The sequence below is a fragment of the Hyla sarda genome, chromosome 8 (assembly GCF_029499605.1).
Source record: "Hyla sarda isolate aHylSar1 chromosome 8, aHylSar1.hap1, whole genome shotgun sequence".
Lineage (NCBI taxonomy): Eukaryota > Metazoa > Chordata > Amphibia > Anura > Hylidae > Hyla > Hyla sarda.
This window is the reverse complement of record NC_079196.1, coordinates 20474103-20498005: the sequence shown is the minus strand read 5'-3', so window position 1 is coordinate 20498005 and position 23903 is coordinate 20474103. Positions and strand designations below refer to the sequence as shown.

General features: G+C 45.4%; 2 protein-coding genes and 1 pseudogene across 2 annotated transcripts in view; 1 reads left to right on the top strand and 2 right to left on the bottom strand.

Moving 5' to 3' along the window:
* The window catches only part of LOC130284930 (unconventional myosin-X-like), a gene marked incomplete in the record, with an annotated part of 133323 nt that overhangs the window by 14535 nt on the left and 94885 nt on the right, over positions 1-23903 (bottom strand). The window contains 9 exon segments of the mRNA XM_056535898.1: positions 906-1042; positions 9077-9284; positions 11488-11785; positions 14528-14651; positions 17120-17277; positions 17358-17552; positions 19021-19163; positions 21750-21805; positions 21954-22047. Coding sequence (XP_056391873.1) covers positions 906-1042; positions 9077-9284; positions 11488-11785; positions 14528-14651; positions 17120-17277; positions 17358-17552; positions 19021-19163; positions 21750-21805; positions 21954-22047 — 1413 coding nt within the window.
* LOC130284929 (uncharacterized) lies at positions 1094-5566 on the top strand. Its single transcript, XM_056535897.1, has 2 exons — positions 1094-3319; positions 3977-5566. The coding sequence occupies exon 1, from the start codon at positions 1356-1358 to the stop codon at positions 3258-3260; it is 1905 nt and encodes a 634-aa protein (XP_056391872.1). The 5' UTR covers positions 1094-1355; the 3' UTR covers positions 3261-3319; positions 3977-5566.
* Positions 20746-20856, bottom strand: LOC130289988 (U2 spliceosomal RNA; annotated as a pseudogene).

Genomic DNA, 23903 nt, shown 5'->3' with positions numbered 1-23903 from the left:
CTGAGAAATGGAGGAGAACCGGATACGTTATTACAGAATACCAGATGTGTGTGATCACCACTACTATATACACACATCCCGAATTACACTCACTATTCTGCTGGTGAGGTCACTGTGTACATACATTACATTACTTATCCTGTACTGATCCTGAGTTATATCCTGTATTATACTCCAGAGCTGTACTCACTATTCTGCTGGTGGGGTCACTGTGTACATACATTACATTACTTATCCTGTACTGACCCTGAGTTATATCCTGTATTATACTCCAGAGCTGTACTCACTATTCTGCTGGTGAGGTCACTGTGTACATACATTACATTACTTATCCTGTACTGATCCTGAGTTATATCCTGTATTATACTCCAGAGCTGTACTCACTATTCTGCTGGTGAGGTCACTGTGTACATACATTACATTACTTATCCTGTACTGACCCTGAGTTATATCCTGTATTATACTCCAGAGCTGTACTCACTATTCTGCTGGTGGGGTCACTGTGTACATACATTACATTACTTATCCTGTACTGATCCTGAGTTATATCCTGTATTATACTCCAGAGCTGTACTCACTATTCTGCTGGTGAGGTCACTGTGTACATACATTACATTACTTATCTTGTACTGATCCTGAGTTATATCCTGTATTATACTCCAGAGCTGTACTCACTATTCTGCTGGTGAGGTCACTGTGTACATACATTACATTACTTATCCTGTACTGATCCTTTCCTGTTCAGTGTTTGCTCTGGTGAGTGCAAACATGGAAACAGACACTGTACAGTCATGTGATACAGGAAAAAGTAATAGCATCCCTTGCAGACAGCGTGGATGGGAATCACTGCCCTAAATAAAAAGATGAACAACAAACTAAACAGAACATCTGAAGAAAAATCCAACCTCTCAAACTTTGCCAGAACGTCCGCCACAATGACCCGACTCTCCACCGCCCGGTCCGTTTGATTGTTGCGTTCAAAGAGGGCGAACATGTTGCGGCTGTCGTCCATAGACAGGCCGCGGATTAATTTCTCCACCACCTACAATGATACAAATCACCCATAAGATTCTACAGGGAAGTCTCAATATAATGGATTTATTGGTGGCGTTAAATAGGAGCTGTATAAATCCATAAGCAGTGAGCTCCCCCTAGTGGTGGCTGCAGGCAGGTAGAATTTTTGGAGCTCGATATCTCAAAATTTCTAATTGCTATAAAAGATACAGTATTGGACTTGTGTTGAGTAGATTAAAAGTAAATTAAATAGGGGCGTGGCTTGACATGGCGGAGTGAGGACGCGTTTTGTTGGAGCTCCGGTCCTGCACCCACCATAAGCCAGATTCCAGCACACTTCCATGGGAGGAAATTCTAAGAAACCCAGGAGAAGGACCCGCTCCAGACCCCCTTCCCCTGTGAGGACTCTGTTGCCGTACCTGACGCGCTCCCAGCCCCGCAGGAGCGCCTCTCTCCCTCCTGGCTCCATGGCTGCCTGTGCTCCCGCGGCCGCGGCTACCACACCACCGGCAGCTACCTCAAGGACCTCCACCTCACCGCTGGCGGCAATACCGGGTGCGTCCCTGGACTCGGGCATGCCTTCATCGGCTCCAGCAGCCCCGCGGCAGTCTCTCCCTCCGGTGCGGCCTTCCCCACCTTCGGCAGCTGTGGACGGCGCTCCCCAAGATGGCGGCGGGGAAGTGCGCACGTCCGGGCACCTGCAGCCTGCAATCTCTCTCCAGCTGGAGTCTCGTCAGGCGTCCGAGGGGGGACCCAAGGTAAGGGGCGCATATTCTACACCCGCTCCCGCTGATGGTGCTCCCGGTCCCGGCGGGCTGCCGGGTGGGGGACAGCATAATCCCCAGCCCTTACCCCAGCCTGTAGGGCCCCCCTCTATGGGGATCACTGGGGGCCCTTCTCCTCCTGCAGCCCGGGTACTGGACCTGGCCCCTGATGAGTGGCCCGCTGTTCCTGCAGGCTTGTCCCCCCCAGCTCTGGCTCCATGCATTACATCGCAGGCCTCTCCATCCCCTGCCGGCCTGGATCCTGCTGTGTCACCATCCTGGGCCTCAGGCTCACCCTGGGACTCCCCTCTGCACTTGCCTCAGGATACAGTTCAGCCGCTGTACTCATCCCCAGGAATTCCTCCTCCATTGGCCCCCAGCAGTGGGCCCCCCCATCCGTCCTCTCCAGGATTGCCACCTAGTTTAGAGGGGACTCCAGCGGTTTTTCATGCTCCTTCCCCCACACCGGCTGTACTGTCGCTGCCCCATACCCATTGGGGGACCCTCATGTACCCAGGACACTCTCAGCTTTCCCCAGCGGACCGTCCTGTCACCTTGGCGGACCTCCGCACCCTGGTGGCCTCTCTCCCTACCAAAAATGACCTCTCATCACTGGCTAAACAAATAGTCGCTGAGTGCAAAGAAGAATTTGTTCAACTGCGTCAGGATGTGTCGGCGCTGACCGCCCGTGTGGTGGGGGTAGAGGAGACGCAGGCGTCTTCCTCTTCTGCTGTCCAGGCCTTACAAGCAGTGGTGAAACAACATAGTGACCAGCTCTTCACTCTACAACAGCACCTCGACGACGTTGAGAACCGTAACAGACGCAACAATATTCGCCTTCGGGGGCTCCCGGAGGCGGTGGGTCCGGAGGAACTTTACCCTGCTTTACTGTCTATCTTCAATGACCTGTTGGAGCGGGCCCCTGATGTCCACATTGAGCTGGACCGTGCACATCGGGCCTTGAGACCCCCTAGTCAAGATGATCAGCACCCCAGGGATGTGATATGTAGAGTGCACTACTATGCTCTCAAAGAGGACATTCTCAGGGCGGCCAGGGCCCGCAGACGCATCTATTACAAGGACATACAAGTGCAGTTGTTTCCGGACTTGTCCAGACACACCTTGGCTCAAAGGGCGACGCTCAAACCAGTGCTGGAGGCTTTGAGGGAGCGAGACATCCCTTATAGGTGGGGGTTCCCGTTTGCCCTGACTGTCCGTAGAAACGGGAAAACCTTTACCCTGCGCTCTCCTGCTGACGTTCCAGCCTTCCTGAAGGACTTGGACTTGCCTGCCATCCCTATCTCGGATTGGCCACAGATTTCCTCTGGAGCCCCGAAACGCTCTGTACCAAGATCCCCTCAGCAGCCCTTTAAGATGTCTCGACCTGACCTGCCCCCCCGACCTGGCCGCCGACAAAGGCTGGTGACCCGATGGGACACTAGCTCTCCCAGCCCTCAGATTGTGCAGTCTCCCCACACTTGATACTGTTAGAAATGTTATTGCTGTGTTTTATGGGTTTATATTCTCCTCCCTTTTCACAGGTTAGCTGGACTACTGTTAATAATGTATATTTTACTATGTGGCTCTGGTGCTAGGGGTTCCGTTCTCCTTGCTCTCCCTCCTATTCATCCCCTCCCTCTCCTTTTCATTCTCTCCCCCCTTCCGCTCCCTCTGTAATGCCTATCCTGCTCTTCTACCCCCTCTCTGCCCCTTCTCCTACTCCTTTCCTCCCCCCCCTTCCTTTTCCCTCCCCCGCTTTCCTCCCCCCTCCCCCTTCCCTTTTTCTCTCTCTTTCTCTCTTTCCCCTCTGTTTCTCCCTCCTTCATCTTCTCCGTCTTCCCCCGTTTTCCCCCCTTTATCTTTTGCTTTTGTCATGTGTCCCTACCCTGGGTTTCCTTCGCCTTCTGCACTTATATGCCTTCTATTTCCTTTCTGGCACTATTCTTATCTCTTGCTCCTTGCTCAGTTTGGGTGACTAATCCGGTCTCCTCCCCTGCGTCAGAGTCTTCCACCTACCCCCAATAGGTTGGAGCCCAGGCTGGTGGCATCTCAGTCCTGGGCGTTTCCGTCAGCCTTTGCTGTGCTGTTTAGATTGTGCTGCGGTAGTACTTTTCTACTGCTACCTCTCTCTTGTTCTTGATTTCTTACCCTCCCCTCTCATTTTGTTCTTATTAACTGTTTTTCTGTTCCTTCCCTAGTGTTTGTGTTTGTCCTGTTTGGTGGCTGAGGCGGACCGGCTGTCTGACCCTTTTCTAGTGCCTACCTGCTGATGGCTGATCTTAACATTGCCTCGTTCAACGCTAAAGGCCTCAACATCCCGGCGAAGCGAACACAGATCCTGCACCACTTCCACAAGCGTAAGACCCATATCCTTTGTTTGCAGGAAACCCATTACAAAACCGGCCACACCCCGACCCTTACTAATAGACACTTCCCAGTATGGTTCTGTGCCAATAACTCTGCCTCGCGTTCAAAGGGTGTAGCGATAGCTTTACATAAGTCTCTGACACATCAGGTTACCAATGTGGTAATCGACCCCCATGCCAGATACATTGTTCTCACCCTGCTGATTGGTGGTAGAGCCATCACCATCATCAACGTGTATGCACCTAATCAGGGCCAGTGTGACTTTCTCGTCCGACTGGTTGACTCTGTGTTGCCAGTGGCTCAGGGGACCGTGATCTGGTGTGGGGATCTTAACCTGACCCTAGATCCTACCCTAGACAACTCCTCAGGCCACTCTAGCTTGTCCTATGCGGCAATTAAGAGAGTAAAACGCTCCTTAGCCCAACTTCAGTTATGTGATGCGTGGCGCCTACAACACCCCTCGGATAGGGACTATAGCTACTACTCCCCTCCCCATGATTCCTATAGTCGCCTAGATTACATTTTAATTCAACACTCTGCCCTCACTTGGCTGAACGGATCGGACATCGGTAGCATCATCTGGTCAGACCATGCCCCCGTGTTCTGTTCCCTCCATCTACCACACCTGACTAAGTCAGCCTGGTCATGGCGGTTGAACGAGTCTCTTCTTCTGGACCCAGCATGCATGGCAGATCTCACCAGGGCTGTTTCTGATTTCACTTTCGTTCATGTCTCTGATTCCACGGCCCCATATACCCAGTGGGAGGCCCTTAAGTGTGTCCTCCGTGGCGTTCTCATCAGACACGGTTCTCGCTTGAAGCGGGAGAGGGCCCACACCCTTACGGCAGCTTTAGCTAGGGTTTCTTCGTTGGAGCTGGCACACAAACGGTCACTCTCCCGTCCTGTCTTACAGGACTTACAGCTGGCTCGCTTGGAGGTGAAAAGCCTCTTGGAGGCTTCCTGGGGCCGTTGGCTCCAAATGGGACGCAGTAAATTTTACGAATATGGGAACAAGAGTGGCCGGATGCTTGCCAGGGCTTTGAAGACTCGCCTGTCCCAATCTCATATCCCCTCTATCAGGACCCCAGCTGGGACGATGGTGCACACCACGGAGGAAATTGAATCTGTTTTTCACTCCTTCTTCTCTGATCTGTATCACCTCCCGATTCCCGGGCCCTCCCACCTCCCAGACCCTCCTTCACCCTTCCCGGCTCTCTCCGCAGTCGAGAGGGAGGCGCTGGACGCCCCCTTTTCCCCCGAGGAACTTGAATCGGTGATTCGTGCCCTCCCGGGGGGCAAAAGCCCAGGCCCTGATGGCTACACTGCCAAGTTTTATAAATCACTGTTGGATTCTATTTCTCCTCTTCTGCTGAAAGCGTTTAATTCCATCTCCCCTGACTGCCCACTGCCTCCCGCCTCTTCCCTTGCCCATATAATTCTTTTGCCCAAGCCCCATAAAGATCTCCGCTCGTATGGTAGTTATCGGCCAATTTCCCTGCTGAATGTAGATCTTAAAATTTACTCCAAAATATTGGCCAACAGGCTTAATATGTTTCTCCCCTCCCTTATCCACCAGGACCAGGTGGGGTTTGTGCCGGGTAGGGAAGCCAGGGACAATACCATCAAGACCCTGGACATCATACATCATGCCCAGACCTCTAAATTGCCCCTTATGATCTTATCGCTTGATGCCGAAAAGGCTCTTGACCGTATCTCCTGGTCCTCCCTGTCACAAACCCTACGACATGTTGGTCTTGGCCCTTCCTTCATAGGGAAAATTATGGCACTGTACGGCTCCCCTTCTGCACGCCTGAAGATTAATGGTTCCCTTTCAGACACGTTCCCCATACATAATGGTACCCGCCAGGGCTGCCCCCTTTCCCCTCTCTTGTACGTTCTGGTAATGGAACATTTGATGGCCAGCATTAGAGCGGACCCAGATATCCATGGGGTGTCTATCGGCACTCATACCTATAAATGCTCCGCGTTCGCTGATGACCTTCTGGTCTACCTCTCTGATCCTTTAACCTCTCTACCATGCCTCATGTCTCGCCTGTCTGAGTTTGGCAAGTGGTCAAATTTCAAAATTAATTATACCAAATCTGAGGCCCTGGGTGTTGCGTTGCCAGAACGTACATTGTCTGCTCTCCAATCTGCTTTTCCCTTTCGCTGGCCTCCGGGTAGTATCTCTTATCTGGGCACAGTGATCCCCTCAGACTTGTCCCGTCTGTTTTCTCTAAATTTTTCCTCGCTGCTGGCACGTTTTCGAACGGACCTAACAGCCTGGAATAGTAAAGAGTTCTCGTGGTTCGGCCGCATGAACATCCTTAAAATGACCTTACTTCCCCGCCTGTTGTATTTAATGCAAACGGTCCCCATATATATCCCGTCCCCCTACTGGAGACAGTTGCGGACTTGCTTCGGCTCGTTTGTGTGGGCTGGAGCACGTCCCCGTTTGAGTAGGCTTACCCTGTCACGACCCAAACTACAGGGGGGCGCGGGTCTTCCCGACTGTCACGCATATTACTTGGCCTGTGCTTACACCCGTGTCTTGGACTACTTCCATAATACCTCTACCAAACAGTGGGTCCAACTAGCGCAAGATATCTGCCCTTACGCTATTTCCACTCTGCCGTGGACGACGTCACGATCGTCCCAACTCCCCTCCCAATTGTCCTTCTCCACGCGCCACACCCTAGCTGTCCTGACCAATGTACGGTCACCCGCTTCCCTTATAGATCGTGAGGGCCCCCTCCTCCCTATCACGGACAATCCCGTGTTCCCCCCGGGAGTCTCCCCGACTGCTTTTCTCGGGGCCTCCCGATCGGAACCGCTCCGTTTCCACCATGTCCTTGACGGGGAGGGGCTCAAGTCATTGGGGGACCTTCTGTCCAACCGCCCACGCGCCAGACGCGCACCCTTTGCTTACCTCCAGTTGAAACATTTCTACTCCCATCTCCCATGTCGCCCTTCCCTACATCGCCCTCCCACGCCCTTTGAGAGATTGTGCTTGGCCTCATCGTTCCCTCGTCACTCCATCTCGACCTTGTATGGACTATTGTTGTCTCCCAGATCGGAGTCCCTTCCGACATTTTGTCGTGCATGGGAAACCGAACTTGCCAAATCGTTTACTCCTGATCAATGGGCTAAGTGTTTCTACTTGACCCACAAGGCCGTGATTGCCACTAAATTTCAGGAAACCAGCTTTAAAATCTTGTCCCGATGGTACCGGGTGCCCGCGGTGTTGCATCGATGGTACCCTTCTGTGCAGAGTACCTGTTGGCGATGTGGAGTTGGCGAGGGTACTATGGTCCATGTTTGGTGGGGATGCCCTAAATTGCAGCCTTTCTGGTCCGCGGTTTTCCGCGTCATCCGGGAGGTGACCGGGGCCCAGATTCCCTGGTGCCCAGAGGCAGCTCTGTTGTATATGTTCCCTATGGCGCAATCAAAGTACAAAAACTCCCTGGCCCGTCACCTTCTCCAGGCAGCAAAGACTGTAATACCCAGGAAGTGGAAAACCCTGGACCCCCCCTCTATGGCCGACTGGATAGGCGAAATTGCCCAAATTCACCGCATGGAGGAACTTTTGGCGGTTCACCCTGACGAAGTCACTAGGTTTGGAGCTACATGGCTCCCGTGGTCGGAATTTTGCTCCTCCCCTGCTGTTCGGTTTTTGAGTTGATTTCCAAATACTGCTATGGATGATAGTGTGGTGCTTCGCTTCGCTGTGGATGCCTGTCCGTCGTGCGTCGCCAGTGGTCCCGCCTCAGCTGTCTTCTATGTTTGTTTGTTGTCCTGTATGTGTCCCCCACTTTCTTTAGTCTTCCGTATGTTTTGTGTATCTCCATTCTTTTCCTCCCTTCTTCTAAGGCCCTTTTTCAAGGTTGCCTCTTCTTTCCATTTACATCGTTCTGATTCTGTTCCTACTCTCGATCCCTTGCTAACTGCTGGGCCCCTTCTTACCTAGTCAGGTTCTTCTGGTATAAGTCAATTGGCATGGTAATTCAGATTATTTCGACAACCACGTGTTAGACTTGTTGTATATTATTTGCCTGGACTTTAACCCCCGCCCTGCATTGTTGGGATAGGGGAGATTTGAGAAACTTTCTCATATGCTATTGTTCACTGGAACGTATTTGTTGTTCTTTTGTTACCCATGTTATTTTTCATCCCATCTGTCTGATATTTCGGTCCACAAGACCGTATTGTGCTAAGTATTTCCTGTATTGGTGTACCCACCACATCTACCTTAATAAACTTTTTTGTTGAATTCGAAAAAAAAAAAAAAAGTAAATTAAATATAAGGTACCCTTGAAATTCTGTCAGTGCTATATATCAAGGTTTCCCAACTAGTGTGCCACCAGCTGTTGCAAAACTACAACTCCCAGCATGCCCGGACAGCCAATGGCTGTCCAGGCATGCTGGAAGTTGTAGTTTTGCAACAGCTGGAAGCACCCTGGTTGGGAAACACCGCCCTACACTATACGTCATACCACATGCTACACTAACATTCCTTTACACATTATAAAACTAAATCAAACAGTATATCGCCCTTGGCTGTCCGGGCATGCTGGGAGTTGTAGTTTTGCAACAGGATAGGTACACTGGTTGAAAAACACTGTCATACGCTATACATCATACCACATGCTACACTAACATTCCCTTGCACATTACTATTAGCTTTTGGCTCTCCGGACATGTTGGGAGTTGTAGTTTTGCAACAGCTAGAAGCACACTGGTTGGGAAACACTGCCCTATACTACATCATACCACAAGCTACACTAACATTCCTGTGCACATTATAGAACAAAATCAAACAATAAAGTGGGTGTCCGGACATGCTGGGAGTTGTAGCTTTGCAACAGCTGGGGACACACTTGTTGGGGCCCAAAAGGACCCAACGTACAACCTATGACCACCCCAAAACGTACCTCTCCAGCGGTGGTATGAGAATTAATGCTGATCTGACAGGAGCCTCCGCCATGACAGTAGACCGACGTGGTCATGTTGCTGCGGGTGAGCAGAGCCGAGATCTCTTCCTGCGATGGAACCAGCTCCCTGCATTTCGTTTTCTTCAGAGCGTCAGCAATAAAGTGGGCGAACTGCTCGACCTCCGAGCCGGGGAAGCTGTCCCGTATCCTGCAAGAGAGGTCAGAAAGATCGGTCAGGAAAACAGTTAAATATTACTGCAAAGTCTTATATGTATCCACATATAGGTACAAGTGGACATAAACATTATAGCCTTCTAAGAGCAGAAAGGCCCCCCCCCAGTGGTCAGCATCTCAGGGAGGACCCAACTGTATACTGCTGCTACTAGCTCTATGGGATCAGGATGTATAGTAGTTATACACCTCCCCTCCAGCTCCATATGTATACTGCTGCTGCTATCTCCACGGGATCAGGATATATAGTAGTTATACACCTCCCCTCCAGCTCTATATGTATACTGCTGCTATCTCTATGGGATCAGGATGTATAGTAGTTATACACCTACCCTCCAGCTCTATATGTATACTGCTGCTATCTCTATGGGATCAGGATATATAGTAGTTATACACCTCCCCTCCAGCTCTATCTGTATACTGCTGCTGCTATCTCCACGGGATCAGGATATATAGTAGTTATACACCTCCCCTCCAGCTCTATCTGTATACTGCTGCTGCTATCTCTATGGGATCAGGATGTATAGTAGTTATTCTCCTCCCCTCCAGCTCTATATGTATACTGCGGCTATCTCTATGGGATCAGGATGTATAGTAGTTATACACCTCCCCTCCAGCTCTATCTGTATACTGCTGCTATCGCTATGGGATCAATATATATAGTAGTTCTACACCTCCCCTCCAGCTCTCTCTGTATACTGCTGCTATCGCTATGGGATTAGTATATATAGTAGTTATACACCTCCCCTCCAGATCTATCTATATAATGCTGCTATCGCTATGGGATCAGTATATAGCAGTTATATACCTCCTCTCAGCTCTATCTGTACACTGCTGCTGCTAGCTCTATTGGATCATGAATCCAGATATTAAGTAGTTATACACCTCCCCTCCTGCTCTATCTGTATACTGCTGCTGCTATATCTATGGGATCAGGATATATAATAGGTATACCCCTCCCCCCAGCTCTATCTGTATACTGCTGCTATCTCTATGGGATCAGGATATATAGTAGATATACACCTCTCCTTCAGCTCTATCTGTATACTGCTGCTATCTCTATGGGATCAGGATATATAGTAGATATACACCTCTCCTTCAGCTCTATCTGTATGCTTATGCTGCAATATCGCTATGAGATGAGGCTATACAGTAGTTATACACCTCCCCTCCGGCTCTATATGTATACTGCAGCTATCTCGATGGGATCGGGATATATAGTAGTTCTACACCTCCCCTCCAGGTCTATCTGTATACTGCTGCAGCTATCTCTATGGGATCAGGATATATAGTAGTTATACACCTCCCCTCCAGCTCTATCTGTATACTGCTGCTACTATCTCTATGGGATCAGTATATATAGTAGTTATACACCTCCCCTCCAGGTCTATCTGTATACTGCTGCAGCTATCTCTATGGGATCAGGATATATAGCAGTTCTACACCTCAGCTTTTTTTTCTGATTTTACTGCGATTTTTCCCAAAATCATTAGAAAAATTGAGTCTTGTACCGCTATTGTGCAAAATACGGTAAAAACTTTTGATTACAAAAATTTTGGAAAAATACTGCAAAAACTGCTAAAATGCTGTAAAAGTGTGTGTGTGTGTGTGTGTGTGTGTGGGGGGGGGGGGGGGGGGATGTAGTAAAATTGCAATGTGTGAACCCAGCCTAAAGACTTCAAATCTTCAGAAAACACCTCAATTGTCATAATAAGTGAAATCACTCTTGTATCAAAAGGAATATTTTGTAAAAAAAAAAAAAAAAAGGAAGAAAGAAAGAAAGAAAATGAAGTACATTCTGCATAACACATGAAAACTGCACATAATGTGAACTGAACCAACCCACTTGTGAGTCTAATAAGTTCACCCGAGTGACCTCCAGCACTAGCAGTCTGATGAGATGTCCAGCTGCAGTGATCAAAAACCAGACCCAAAGCCAAAGGATTTATGGGAAACGTAGGTAGCATTATCAAGTCATTTCAGAGATTCTGTGCACATCCAACATGGAGCCTATCCCATGCCTGCCACAGCAGCTAAAACAGGTACAGTAAACATGAGGCCTACACAAGAACCTCTATATTATTCGCTAATAGACTATACTGCACTGTAGAAAAAAAAACAGCATAACTAAAAGTAACAGGTTATGCTGGAACATCAATATTCAAATGGTCAAACTTTACCTCTTAAGGTGGAATTTAAGGTAGCGCAAGATCTCGCGCCCAGGCAGGAAGGTGCAGCTCATACAGGTGAGGAGCTGCCAGTGGCGCAGGTTGGTCGGGCTGTTTGGCTGCGGGACGTGATTGGTCTGTTTGATCAGCTGACAATAAACTTCATCTCTTAATGGTTTCAGGTCTTGGCAGGTCTGCAGGATGCCCTGGATTATAGGGACCGGATCAGGGACGGTCTCGATCTCCTGGAGAGAGTTGAAGATCCTCACCGCCTCGTCCTGCAGTGTGGTGTAACCTTTCTCCTTTTGCACTATAAGAAAATCAGAGGTAAAGCTTAAAATAGTGTTTCTCAACCAGCGGCACCTCCAGCTGTTGCAAAACTAGACTAATACATTGTAACAAAACTTCAGCTTTAAGACATATCTGTTAGCATTCACTGACAGCTGGTAGATGTCTTAAAGTGTGTGACTGGTGTTTCCCAACCAGGGTGCCTCCAGCTGTTGCAAAACTACAACTCCCAGCATGCCCAGACAGCCAAGGGCTGTCTATATACATTTTTTTCCACATATTTTAATAGGAATCAAAGAGTATTTTTAGAAAGGTTCCCTAATATTTCAGTTTGTGTCACATATACATACACACACCTAAATACAATAATCTCTACATCACAAATTAATTTATGAAAGTATAAATATTCAATGCAACTACATACCCAGCACTGACCCCTAAAACAACACACACAAAGGCAATAAAAAAAAATATAATAATGATGGGTGAAGGAGCTCTGGACACCTCATAATGGATTCGATTCATATAAAAGTGTCACAAAAGTGAATATGAACAAATCTGTAGACAATTACTATATCAGAAAATTCCATGAAGTGCCCAAAGAGATGTTAAAGGGGTATTCCAGGAAAACTTTATTTTTTTTTTTTTTTTTTAGATCAACTGGCTCCAGAAAGTTAAACAGATTTGTAAATTACTATTAAAAAATCTTAATCTTTCCATTAATTATCAGCTACTGAAGTTGAGTTGTTGTTTTCTGTCTGTCAACAGTGCTCTCTGCTGACATCTCTGCTTGTTTCGGGAACTGCACAGAGTAGAAGAGGTTTTCTATGGGGATTTGCTTCTACTCTGGACAGCTCCCGAGACACGTGTCATCAGAGAACACTTAGAAAAGAACAACTCAACTTGAGCAGCTCATAAGTACTGAAAGGATTAAGAATTTTTAATAGAAGTAATTTACAAATCTGTTTAACTTTCTGGAGCCATTTGAGATATATATATATATACATATATATATATATATATATATATATACATACATACACACACACACACACACACACACACACAAGTTTTTTCCTGAATAACCCCTTTAAAGGGTACCTCTCATCAAATAAACGTTTGATATATTTTAGATTAATGAATGTTGAATAACTTTCCAATAGCATGTTAATGAGAAATATGCTTCTTTCTATTGTATTTTTCCCAATCAGTCCTGTCAGCAAGCATTTCTGACTCATGCTGGAGTCCTAAACACTCAGAGCTGCCAGCCTGCTTTGTTCACAGCCAAACAGGCTGTGAACAAAGCAGGCTGGCAGCTCTGAGTGTTCTCCTTTGTGAACAAAGCAGACTGGCAGCTCGTAGTGTTTAGGACTCCAGCATGAGTCTGAAACGCTTGCTGCCAGGACTGGTAGGGAGACCCCTAGTGGTCATTTCTTCAAAGTGGAAAATTAAATAGAAAGAAGCATATTTTTTAATAACCTGCAATTGTAAAGTTATTCTGCATACATTAATCTATAATATATCAAAAGTTTTTTTGATGAGCGGTACCCTTTAAGTATACAGTATAAAAAGGCAAATTTATGTACCAAGTGGTGCTAATATAATACACCCACTAGAGGTCGCTGTTGTAATCTGATAAATGTCCAATTGGGGATTAATAGAACAAACCTACTAAATTAAAGGAGATCACAAAGTGCCATAGGGCTGTATAAAGATCTCATGAGCCCCTCTGCTGCACCTTTTAATTTAAGTGCGGCGGCTCTCTGAGTTAAGATATGGCGCCGTATTACACAGCCAGATACAAGCGCCATCTCCTAGATAGCTGCCTATATACTCTATTACACAGATCAATATAAGCCAAGATAAACCACATGATCGATCACTGGACGGTTCACGGTGCCTTTTACTTCTGTCATTTGTCAGCCACATGTCCCTTATTACACGGGGCAATGTGGGGCTCAAACAATGTTTAAAAGGGGTACTCCGCAGCCTTTTTTTTTTTTCTTCTCCAAATTAACTGGAGCCAGAAAGTTAAAAACAGATATGTAAATTACTTCTATTCAAAAAAATATATATAATAATCTTAATCCTTCCAGTACTTATCAGCTGCTGTATGCTCAAAAGGAAGGTGTATTCTTTCCAGTGGTCTCTGCTGCCACCTCTGTCCATGTCAGGAACTGTCTGCATTTTAGGTGCACATGGCACCCTTCTTCATACTGTATGCGTGAGGGTCACTACATAATCTGCACTGATTAGACTGGATACAGCAATGTTTCCCAAGCAGCCGAGGCAAAACTACAACTCCCAGCATGCCCGGACAGCCGAAGGCTGTCCGGGCATGCTGGGAGTTGTAGTTTTGAAACAGCTGGAGACACACTGGTTGGGAAACACTAGTGTATAGGCCAGGAGTCAAGTCGAAGTTCCTGCTGTGGAAAAAGTGCAGGAACTCCGTTCCCATGCGTTCCTGCAGGACTTGAGCCCTGGTATGGGCAAACCCTACTGGCATGTGAATGATAACAACCAAATATGAATTATATTTATATATTTCCAGGAAGAATAACAGAGGAACAACTCAACACAAAAGTTGCAAGAAAAGTCTTCCAGCATTGTTATTTTCATGGGGAACACATGTATTTATCAAAACAGACATGTCAGGACTGTATCCCAAAATTAGGGACCAGCGCAGAACTTCTGTGATCCCCTTGAATTAATCTAGTGCAGGCAGACAGCTCCCCACCCCCAGCACGTCACATAGGATACATACGATTGAGGTTGATGTCCCCGTAAGGCAGCGGTAGAAGTGGCGAGTGCAAAGCATGCTGGGTATATCTTAAGATTGGGTTCCTCCTGTACGTCTGCTCCACAGCTTCACTGTTCAGGCTGTTCTCCTGGTAAAGGGGAGAATAGGACAATGAGCACCTTATGGTATATGAAGGGAAGGATTTGGATGGTTGCGCAAAAAAAAAAAAAAGAAAAGAAAAAAAAAATAATTTATATATATATATATATATATATATATATATATATATATATACACATATATATATATACACACACACACATTATATATATATATATATATATATATATATATATATATATATATATATATATATATAATGGCTGCATATAAGTATTATTTAAATGGGTTGCTCACAATATGGATGACTCCATATGTTCTATTACAGTTTACGGATGTAATAGACGGAGGTCCATGTCCTGTGTGCACCAGAGCAATGGAAACAAGACAACCCACTATATATCATGGTATATAGAGATGAGCGAACTTACAGTAAATTCGATTCGTCACGAACTTCTCGGCTCGGCAGTTGATGACTTATCCTGCATAAATTAGTTCAGCTTTCAGGTGCTCCGGTGGGCTGGAAAAGGTGGATACAGTCCTAGGAGACTCTTTCCTAGGACTGTATCCACCTTTTCCAGCCCACCGGAGCACCTGAAAGCTGAACTCATTTACGCAGGATAAGTCATCAACTGCCGAGCCGAGAAGTTTGTGACGAATCGAATTTACTGTAAGTTCGCTCATCTCTAATGGTATATCACTGAGGGTGATGCTGATTTCTAAAAGAGGTTTTAGGTGCTAATAATAATAATATTAATAATAATAAAATTATTATTATTAATAATAATTAGTTATTTTATTATGTTATTTTTATTATTATAATTATTTTGTTATTATTTTATATTCTTATTATAGTTGAGCGAACTTACAGTAAATTTGCTCGTGGCTCGGCCCTTGATTACTTTAGTCTGCACAAATTAGTTCAGCTTTCCAAGGGCTCTGGTTGCCTGGAAAAGTTGGGGATGACAGTCTTAGGTCTCCTAGGACTGTACCCACCTTTTCCAGGCAATTGGAGCCCTTGGAAAGCTGAACTAATTTATGCAGACTAAAGTAATCAACAGCCGAGCTGCGAGGTTCGCTAGGAGCCAATTTACTGTAAGTTCGCTCAGCTCTAATAATAATAATAATAATAATAATAATAATATAAAATAATTATAATAATAAAAATAACAAAAATAATATATTTAACAGTATGTACAGTAAAGCTGCCGGCAGTACTTGTTTTTGACCACTTGGTGACAGTATAACACCAATTACAGAAACAGGATCAAAGAATTACATTGAGATACAGAATATTATTAATATGTTACAACACGATTCAAAGACATTTTTGACAAATGTACAGTGAAAATTGGGAGAATAAAATGCTAAATGAAACTTTCAGCACTATTTGACCATTTACATGCAGTGTTACATAAAAACCTGAGTAACTTTGTTAATATATTTAATTACTTCTTATCCTGTACTGATCCTGAGTTATATCCTGTATTATACCCCAGAGCTGTACTCACTATTCTGCTGGTGAGGTCACTGTGTACATACATTACATTACTTATCCTGTACTGATCCTGAGTTATATCTTGTATTATACTCCAGAGCTGTACTCACTATTCTGCTGGTGAGGTCACTGTGTACATACTTTACATTACTTATCCTGTACTGATCCCGAGTTATAACCTGTATTATACCCCAGAGCTGTACTCACTATTCTGCTGGTGAGGTCACTGTGTACATACATTACATTACTTATCCTGTACTGATCCTGAGTTATATCCTGTATTATACTCCAGAGCTGTACTCACTATTCTGCTGGTGAGGTCACTGTGTACATACTTTACATTACTTATCCTGTACTGATCCTGAGTTATATCTTGTATTATACTCTAGAGCTGTACTCACTATTCTGCTGGTGGGGTCACTGTGTACATACATTACATTACTTATCCTGTACTGATCCTGAGTTATATCCTGTATTATACTCCAGAACTGTACTCACTATTCTGCTGGTGGGGTCACTGTGTACATACATTACATTACTTATCCTGTACTGATCCTGAGTTACATCCTGTATTATACTCCAGAGCTGTACTCACTATTCTGCTGGTGGGGTCACTGTGTACATACATTACATTACTTATCCTGTACTGATCCTGAGTTATATCCTGTATTATACTCCAGAGCTGTACTCACTATTCTGCTGGTAAGGTCACTGTGTACATACATTACATTACTTATCCTGTACTGATCCTGAGTTATATCCTGTATTATGCTCCAGAACTGTACTCACTATTCTGCTGGTGAGGTCACTTTGTATATACATTAAATTACTTATCCTGTACTGATCCTGAGTTATATCCTGTATTATTCTCTAGAGCTGTACTCACTATTCTGCTGGTGAGGTCACTGTGTACATACATTACATTACTTATCCTGTACTGATCCTGAGTTACATCCTGTATTATACTCCAGAAATATAACCTTATACTTAGCATTTACCTTGATGTCCCGGATGAGTTGCTGGGTGGGAGTCTCTATGGGGGCTTTGCTGTCAATCACTCCCTGGATGGCGTTCGCCCACCTCATGGCCTCATTTAGCAGCTTTGTATACAATCTATAGGAATGTTTCCTCCCATACACGACAATATTCCAGTATCCTACAGATAAGAAGGTTAGAGAGGTCTCAGTACAGGGAGGACAATCATGGCTCTTCCCTGCGTCTATCCGGTTCCCTCACCTGTTTCCGTGTGCGTCTTCTCATCCGGCTGCACCACAGAGCACAGGCTGTTCAGGACCAGGGTGCCCAGTTTGGACGCCATTCGCTCGGAGGACTTGTAGTAATCTAGAGCGTTTCGGGTCAGCACAAACCAGCGACGTTTTAATTTGAGAGACGCCATTTTGTTGCTGCTCTGGACTTCTTTATGGAGCCAACCTAGGAGGGCAGGAATACGAGCAGTGAACAAAGCCGGGAACGCAGATCAGCTGATTATATTTTATGTATTTCTAGCCGAGTATCAGACATTGCCCATCTTCCTACCTAAACCATGTGGAAGAGGAAAACCAACATCTGTTATTTATAGATCAGTGGTCTTCAAACTGTGGCCCTCCAGATGTTGCAAAACTACAATTCCCAGCATGCCCGGACAGCCGTTGGCTGTCCGGGCATGCTGGGAGTTGTAGCTCTGCAACATCTGGAGGGCCACAGTTTGAAGACCGCTGTTATAGATCATTGTGTTGCTTTTCATCTCCCAGAAGACCAGGAACGCCGGGTACTCATCCTGTCAATAATCAAATCAATGCCGATCCAGGAAATACAGCAGCTGAGTGACATCTGTTACTTCTCTTCATGTCTCCAATATGGCTGCTTCACCAAAATGGAACAACTGGGGACGTACCATGAGCTCTGCACTGTATACTGCCTTTACAGTTTTCCCAGTTTCCTGAAAAGAATATCTGTCTGGAAAAGTAGCCTTATATTTGAGCTCTTCAGGAGACTGGCAAAGTTTGGTGGCATGCATAATGCGTGCCACCCAGCTTTACCAGCGTCCTAGAGCCCCAACAGTGATAGGCTGCTTGTCCTCCCTGCACTCCTCACTACAGCAGTGCTGCCATGCCCTCTCCTTGCCCCTGCACTGATGTCTCTTCCCCCCCCCTCCCCCCCCCCCCACCCTCTCGCTTACTATGATGTTTAAAAGTCCTGGGCAATCTTGGCAGCCTGAGAGTAACCTGATCAGTAAAATGTACCGGCAGTCTATCGGGACATCCCTAAACTCTAATTTTAGTAATGCTAAAAACATACACACATTGAAAAAAAATCTATATTTATAGAATTTGAGATATATATATCTATTTTGTGGTGTGGTAGGTGCAGTCAGTACAGTCCCGGTCAGTCTTGTTGAATGTAGGCAAAGAGGTTCTGCAGCACTCCAAGTTTGTTCAAAAACGGTGACTTATTATCCCACGATAAAAAGTGATACAACGTTTCACCGGTCTCACGCCGGCTATGCTTGAAAAAGCCGGTGAGAGACCGGTGAAACGTTGTATCACTTTACCATGGGATAATATATCACCGTTTTTGAACAAACTTGGAGTGCTGCAGAACCTCTTTGCCTATATATATTTTATTTTTATTTTTTTAAATAGTGTATCTTCAATTCCTGTATCCTCATGCCTACATTTCCTGCCAGTGTCGTCACAGGCCCTCACACCAACCAATCAGAATCTAGCTTTTAATTTCCTAAAGAAAATTAAATTAGAAATCCGATGGTTATCTGTGAGGCCGAGTGCCTTTGGTACATAATTAAGCTGAACAGGAAGTATTGTCATGGGGACAGAGATTCGTATAATCTTTTTTTTTTGCAGCTCACAAACTATATAATGTACTTTTCCGATTATTTTACCTCTTACGAGAAACTCCTGTCCGTCCACCTTGGCTTCTCCTCGGGGTTTCTGCAGCAGGGAGATCCAGTGGTGCATCTCCTCAGGGATATCCGTGTTGCAGTGGATGACCCGGTTGGCGGTAATGATCACAAAGGAATTTGGTCTGTAATAAAGTGACATTACTGATGAATAGAATGAAGAATAGGACAAACTGAGTACTGAACATTTTTACATACTGTATTTTAAAGTACTTATAGTAGTCTATGGGGTTGAATGGAAACTCCCTAAGAGGTCTAGAGTGCTTTATGGGTTAACCCCTAGTAATCCTTGTAGTATGGGATGATGAAGTGGTTAAGCAGCAAAGGATCCTGACAAATACCTCGAATATACGGGGGGGGGGGGAAATATCATGTAAATGTAGCCTCGTACAACTGAGTGGCCAGGATCAGAGATAACTCCAATCCCAGCCATTTAGCCCCCTAGATGCTACAGTCAACAAGTGCTCATGGCATGAAAGAGTTAAGACAGAGACCTTTGATGCCATGATCAAACCCAGTGTTTCCCTACTAGTGTACCTGCAGCTGTTGCAAAACTAAAGCTCCAAGCATGCCCGGACAGCCCGGTTTTGCAACACTTGGAGGCACGCTGGTTGGGAAGCACTGAACTAACCCAATGGCTCTCTGTCAAAGGACACATACCCCGAACATATGGCGGAAAATGTGATGTGAACGTAGCCTTGTACAGCTGACTGCAGCCAGCAGTGGCCAGGATCGGCGATTTCATTTGAGAGACGCCATTTTGTTGCTGCTCTGGACTTCTTTATGGAGCCAACCCAAGAGGGCCAGTGGCCAGGATCGGCCACTCCAATCCCAGATATTTAGCCCCCTTAGATGCCACAGTCAATACACAGCATAGCATCCTCTCTGTCTAACCTCTTAGATGCCATGTTCTAAGCCAGTGTTTCTCCCAACTTGCAGTTTTGCAACAGCTAGAGACAACATCTAAGAGCCAAGGAGCGTGCTCTCGAATCACCCAAAGTGTAAGAAAAAGTGCAAACGTGTTACACATAAAAAAAAAAAAAAAAACGTGCACAAAGGATGCGGTCTATCGCAAGCCCTTCTCCGACAGGAGAGAGGCCCCCAACAAACCTTACCCTTCTCCTCCAGACCAAAAGGTACCTAAAAGGTTCCAGATTCGATGTCGCTTTTCGCCGAAGCTACGAAGGGGCCACAAATTCTCCTAGCATCCCCCTTGGCGTTAGCCAAGGTATCTGCCCGCAGAGCCGATAACGGTCCGTACCCTGCCCATGCAGATGTACCCGGGGTTTTTGCAGGGAGGTGCAGAACCAAATGGCCACACCTCCCCTAGACCACTAAGAGGGACACACAACACGCAAAAAGTGACACAGTGACAAAAATAAATAAGTGAATGTGTGCAGATATACTGCCCGGACATCCGGACGGATCTATAAAAATGTCTCTGATCCTAGCCAGAAGACCGGGAATCAAGAGGTGAGTGCCACAAGGTGAAGAGATCATGGTGCCCGTGCTTCCACTCAGTGAGCCAATGCTCTCAGTGAGTTTCGGCACCTCGGGGTCACCACTCCCCAAAGCACTAAAGTACCTCGGCTCTAGACCCTCTCAACCTCATGGCGAGACCCGGAGGGAAACGGGTCACATCATGGCAGCCATAGAGCGGATTCCTCAAAACCAGCCCCGGATCGCCCTGGTACACCTGCCCCCTCCATGCAGCACCCATCCCCCACCAGCTCCACACCGGTGCTGTGGAGACCACCGGCATGAAACTGATAAGAACAGATACTACACTTGATCTTAGCCAAAAGGCCGAGAAGCGACCCTGACCCTCAGTTACTCAACCGCAGGGTGCCATGGTGTTGCAATGGCAGCCATAACCAAGCGAAGGCCTGTAGGCCTGCCCAAAATAGTGTGCCTACCACACCACAGACAGGGTGTAGTATTTAGTTCACTGGGCGGATAGCAGTACTTCAGGGTGAATCCCTCTTACCCTACTATCCACCCACCCACTGCAGCATAGCCCTGCCCCCTGGAGATCATGTGATTGATGACATATTGTCTCTGGCCACATGACATGCTGGGAAAGGTCAGAGAAAATAGTAAAGTAAAAAGACTCGCACTACAGCACATCCAGATGTTGGTCTTGTGCATGAAAATGGAATAAAGCAAGAGGTAATAGCAGCAAATTACACAGTATTAGAACTTATCATCCTAGGCTCAAAGGCTGAAGAACAAAAGAATCTTAAAGGGGTACTCCACTGGAAAACATTGTTTTTTAAATCAACTGGTCCCAGAAAGTTAAACAGATTTGTAAATTACTTCTATTGAAAATTCTTAATCCTTCCAGCACTTAGCTGCTGTATGCTCCACAGGAAGTTCTTTCCAGTCTGACCACAGTGCTCTCTGCTGACACCTCTGTCCAACTCAGGAACTGTTTGGAGCAGGATAGGTTAGCTATGGGGATTTGCTCCTACTCTGGAGAGTTCCTGACATGGACAAAGGTGTCAGCAGAGAGCACTGTGGGTTAGACAAAGGAAATGAAAAAAAAAAAAAAACTTTCTGTGGAGCATACAGCAGCTGATAAGTACTGGAAGGATTACGATTTTTAAATAGAATTAATTTACAAATCTGTTTAATGTTCTGGCACCAGTTGATTATAAAAAAAAAAATCCCAGGAGTACCCCTTTAAGGAAAAATGAAGGAGCTCTCCTTACCTATCAGGACAGTCGGAGGCGCAGACAGAATCAATAAGCCCCACATCCAGGGTTCCCTGCGGAAGACAGAGAGAAGAAATGGATAGGACGGAGGAGACGATGAGTGACCGGGCAGATTCCTCAGACAATGCCGGACGCTCTGCAGGAGACCTGGAGGAATCGAGACTCCTGGGAACAGTGAGTGACTCTCACACAGCCACTTACCACAGCATTCTTGGGGTTAGCTTGTTCATCCCTCATGTCTCGCAGCTGTTGAGAGGTCGCGCTGTGAACTCTGCTCAGGACATTGAACCAGCCGCTGCCAGGAGAGAGGACGATACGGTTAGTCATCCTGACCACGATAAGTCACACATAGGAGACTAAATGAGTTGTCTACTGCAGTGTTTCCCAAACAGAGTGCATCCAGCTGTTGCAAAACTACAACTCCCAGCATGCCCGGACAGCCAAAGGCTGTCCGGGCATGCTGGGAGTTGTAGTTTTGCAACAGCTGGAGGCACCCTGATTAGGAAACACAAGTCACACACTTTAAGACATCTACCTGCTGTCAGTGAATGCTAACAAATATGTCTTAAAAGGGGTACCAGAAAGTTCTACAGATTTGTAAATTACTTCTAGTTAAAAATCTTAAAGGGGATATCCAGGAAAAAAACATGTATGTGTATATATATATATATATATATATATATATATATATATATATATATATCTCAACTGACTCCAGAAAGTTAAACAGATTTGTAAATTACTTCTATTAAAAAATCTTAATACTTTCAGTACTTATGAGCTGCTGAAGTTGAGTTGTTCTTTTCTGTCTAAGTGGTCTCTGATGACACCTGTCTCGGGAACTGTCCAGAGTAGAAGCAAATCCCCATAGCAAACCTCTTCAACTCTGTGCAGTTTCCGAGACAAGCAGAGATGTCAGCAGAGAGCAATGCTGCTAGACAGAAAAAAATAACTCAACTTCAGCAGCTGATAATTATTGGAAGGATTAAGATTTTTTAATAGAAGTCATTTACAAATCTGTTTAACTTTCTGGAGCCAGTTGATATAAAAAAATAAAAAAAAAAGTTTTTTCCTGGAATACCCCTTTAATCCTTTTAGTATTTATCAGCTGCTGTATGCTCCAGAGGAAGTTGTGTAGTTCCTTCCAGTCTGACCAGGAGAGGTTTGCTATGGGGATTTGCTTTTACTCTGGACAGTTCCTGACACGTACAGAGGTGTCTGCAGAGAGCACTGTGGTCAGACTGGAAAGAACTTCACAACTTCCTGTGGAGCAAACAGCAGCTGATAAGTACTGGAAGGATTAAGATTTTTATATAGAAGTAATTTACAAGTCTGTTTAACTTTCTAGCACCAGTTCATAAAAAAAAAAAAAAAAAATAAATAAATAAAAAAAAAATAAAATAAAAAAATATATTTCACCAGGGGTACCCCTTTAAAGCTGAAGTTTTGTTACAACGTATTAGTCAAGAAAATCCCTTTAGGCCAAACATCAGCACCAAGCTTTCCCTAGTTCCGGTCATTTGCTACGAGGGATTAATGAAGGTAAAAATGTATCAGTCGGCTGAATACTAAGGGTGCATTTTACCATCCTACTTTTGCTCACGATTTTTTACCTTCAAATCGTAAAAATCTGCTCGCCAAGTCGTATCCATTGACTTCCATTCAGAAATCACATCCAACACATGCATCAGTTTTGATCCTCATCCGATTTTGCACGATTTTAAATCGGGGGGTAAAATCGTGGTTGACCATGATTTTTCAAAATCGGATCGAAATCGTGTCCGATTTATTTTTATTATTATGACCTATGTAAATTGTTTTGAATCGTGTGACTGCGATTTCATCAGATCCATCGCACACGATTTCTTTTTACACATGCGCAGTAGCATCTTTAAATAAACCTTATTGCCCTTGACAAATATATAATTTTGTAAGTTTCATCTGTATGATTTTTAGATACGATTTTTAAATCGAATATACATTTTTTTTTATACGATTGTATATGATTTCAGGTAATCCGATTTTGTCCGATTTTACTGCCTGTTAATCGGATGGTAAAATTGTGATGTGAACCAGGCCTAAGGGCTCATTCACATGACTGAATTTCCGAGTGTCATTTCTAAGCAGTATTACTGTTGCACAGAATATTTT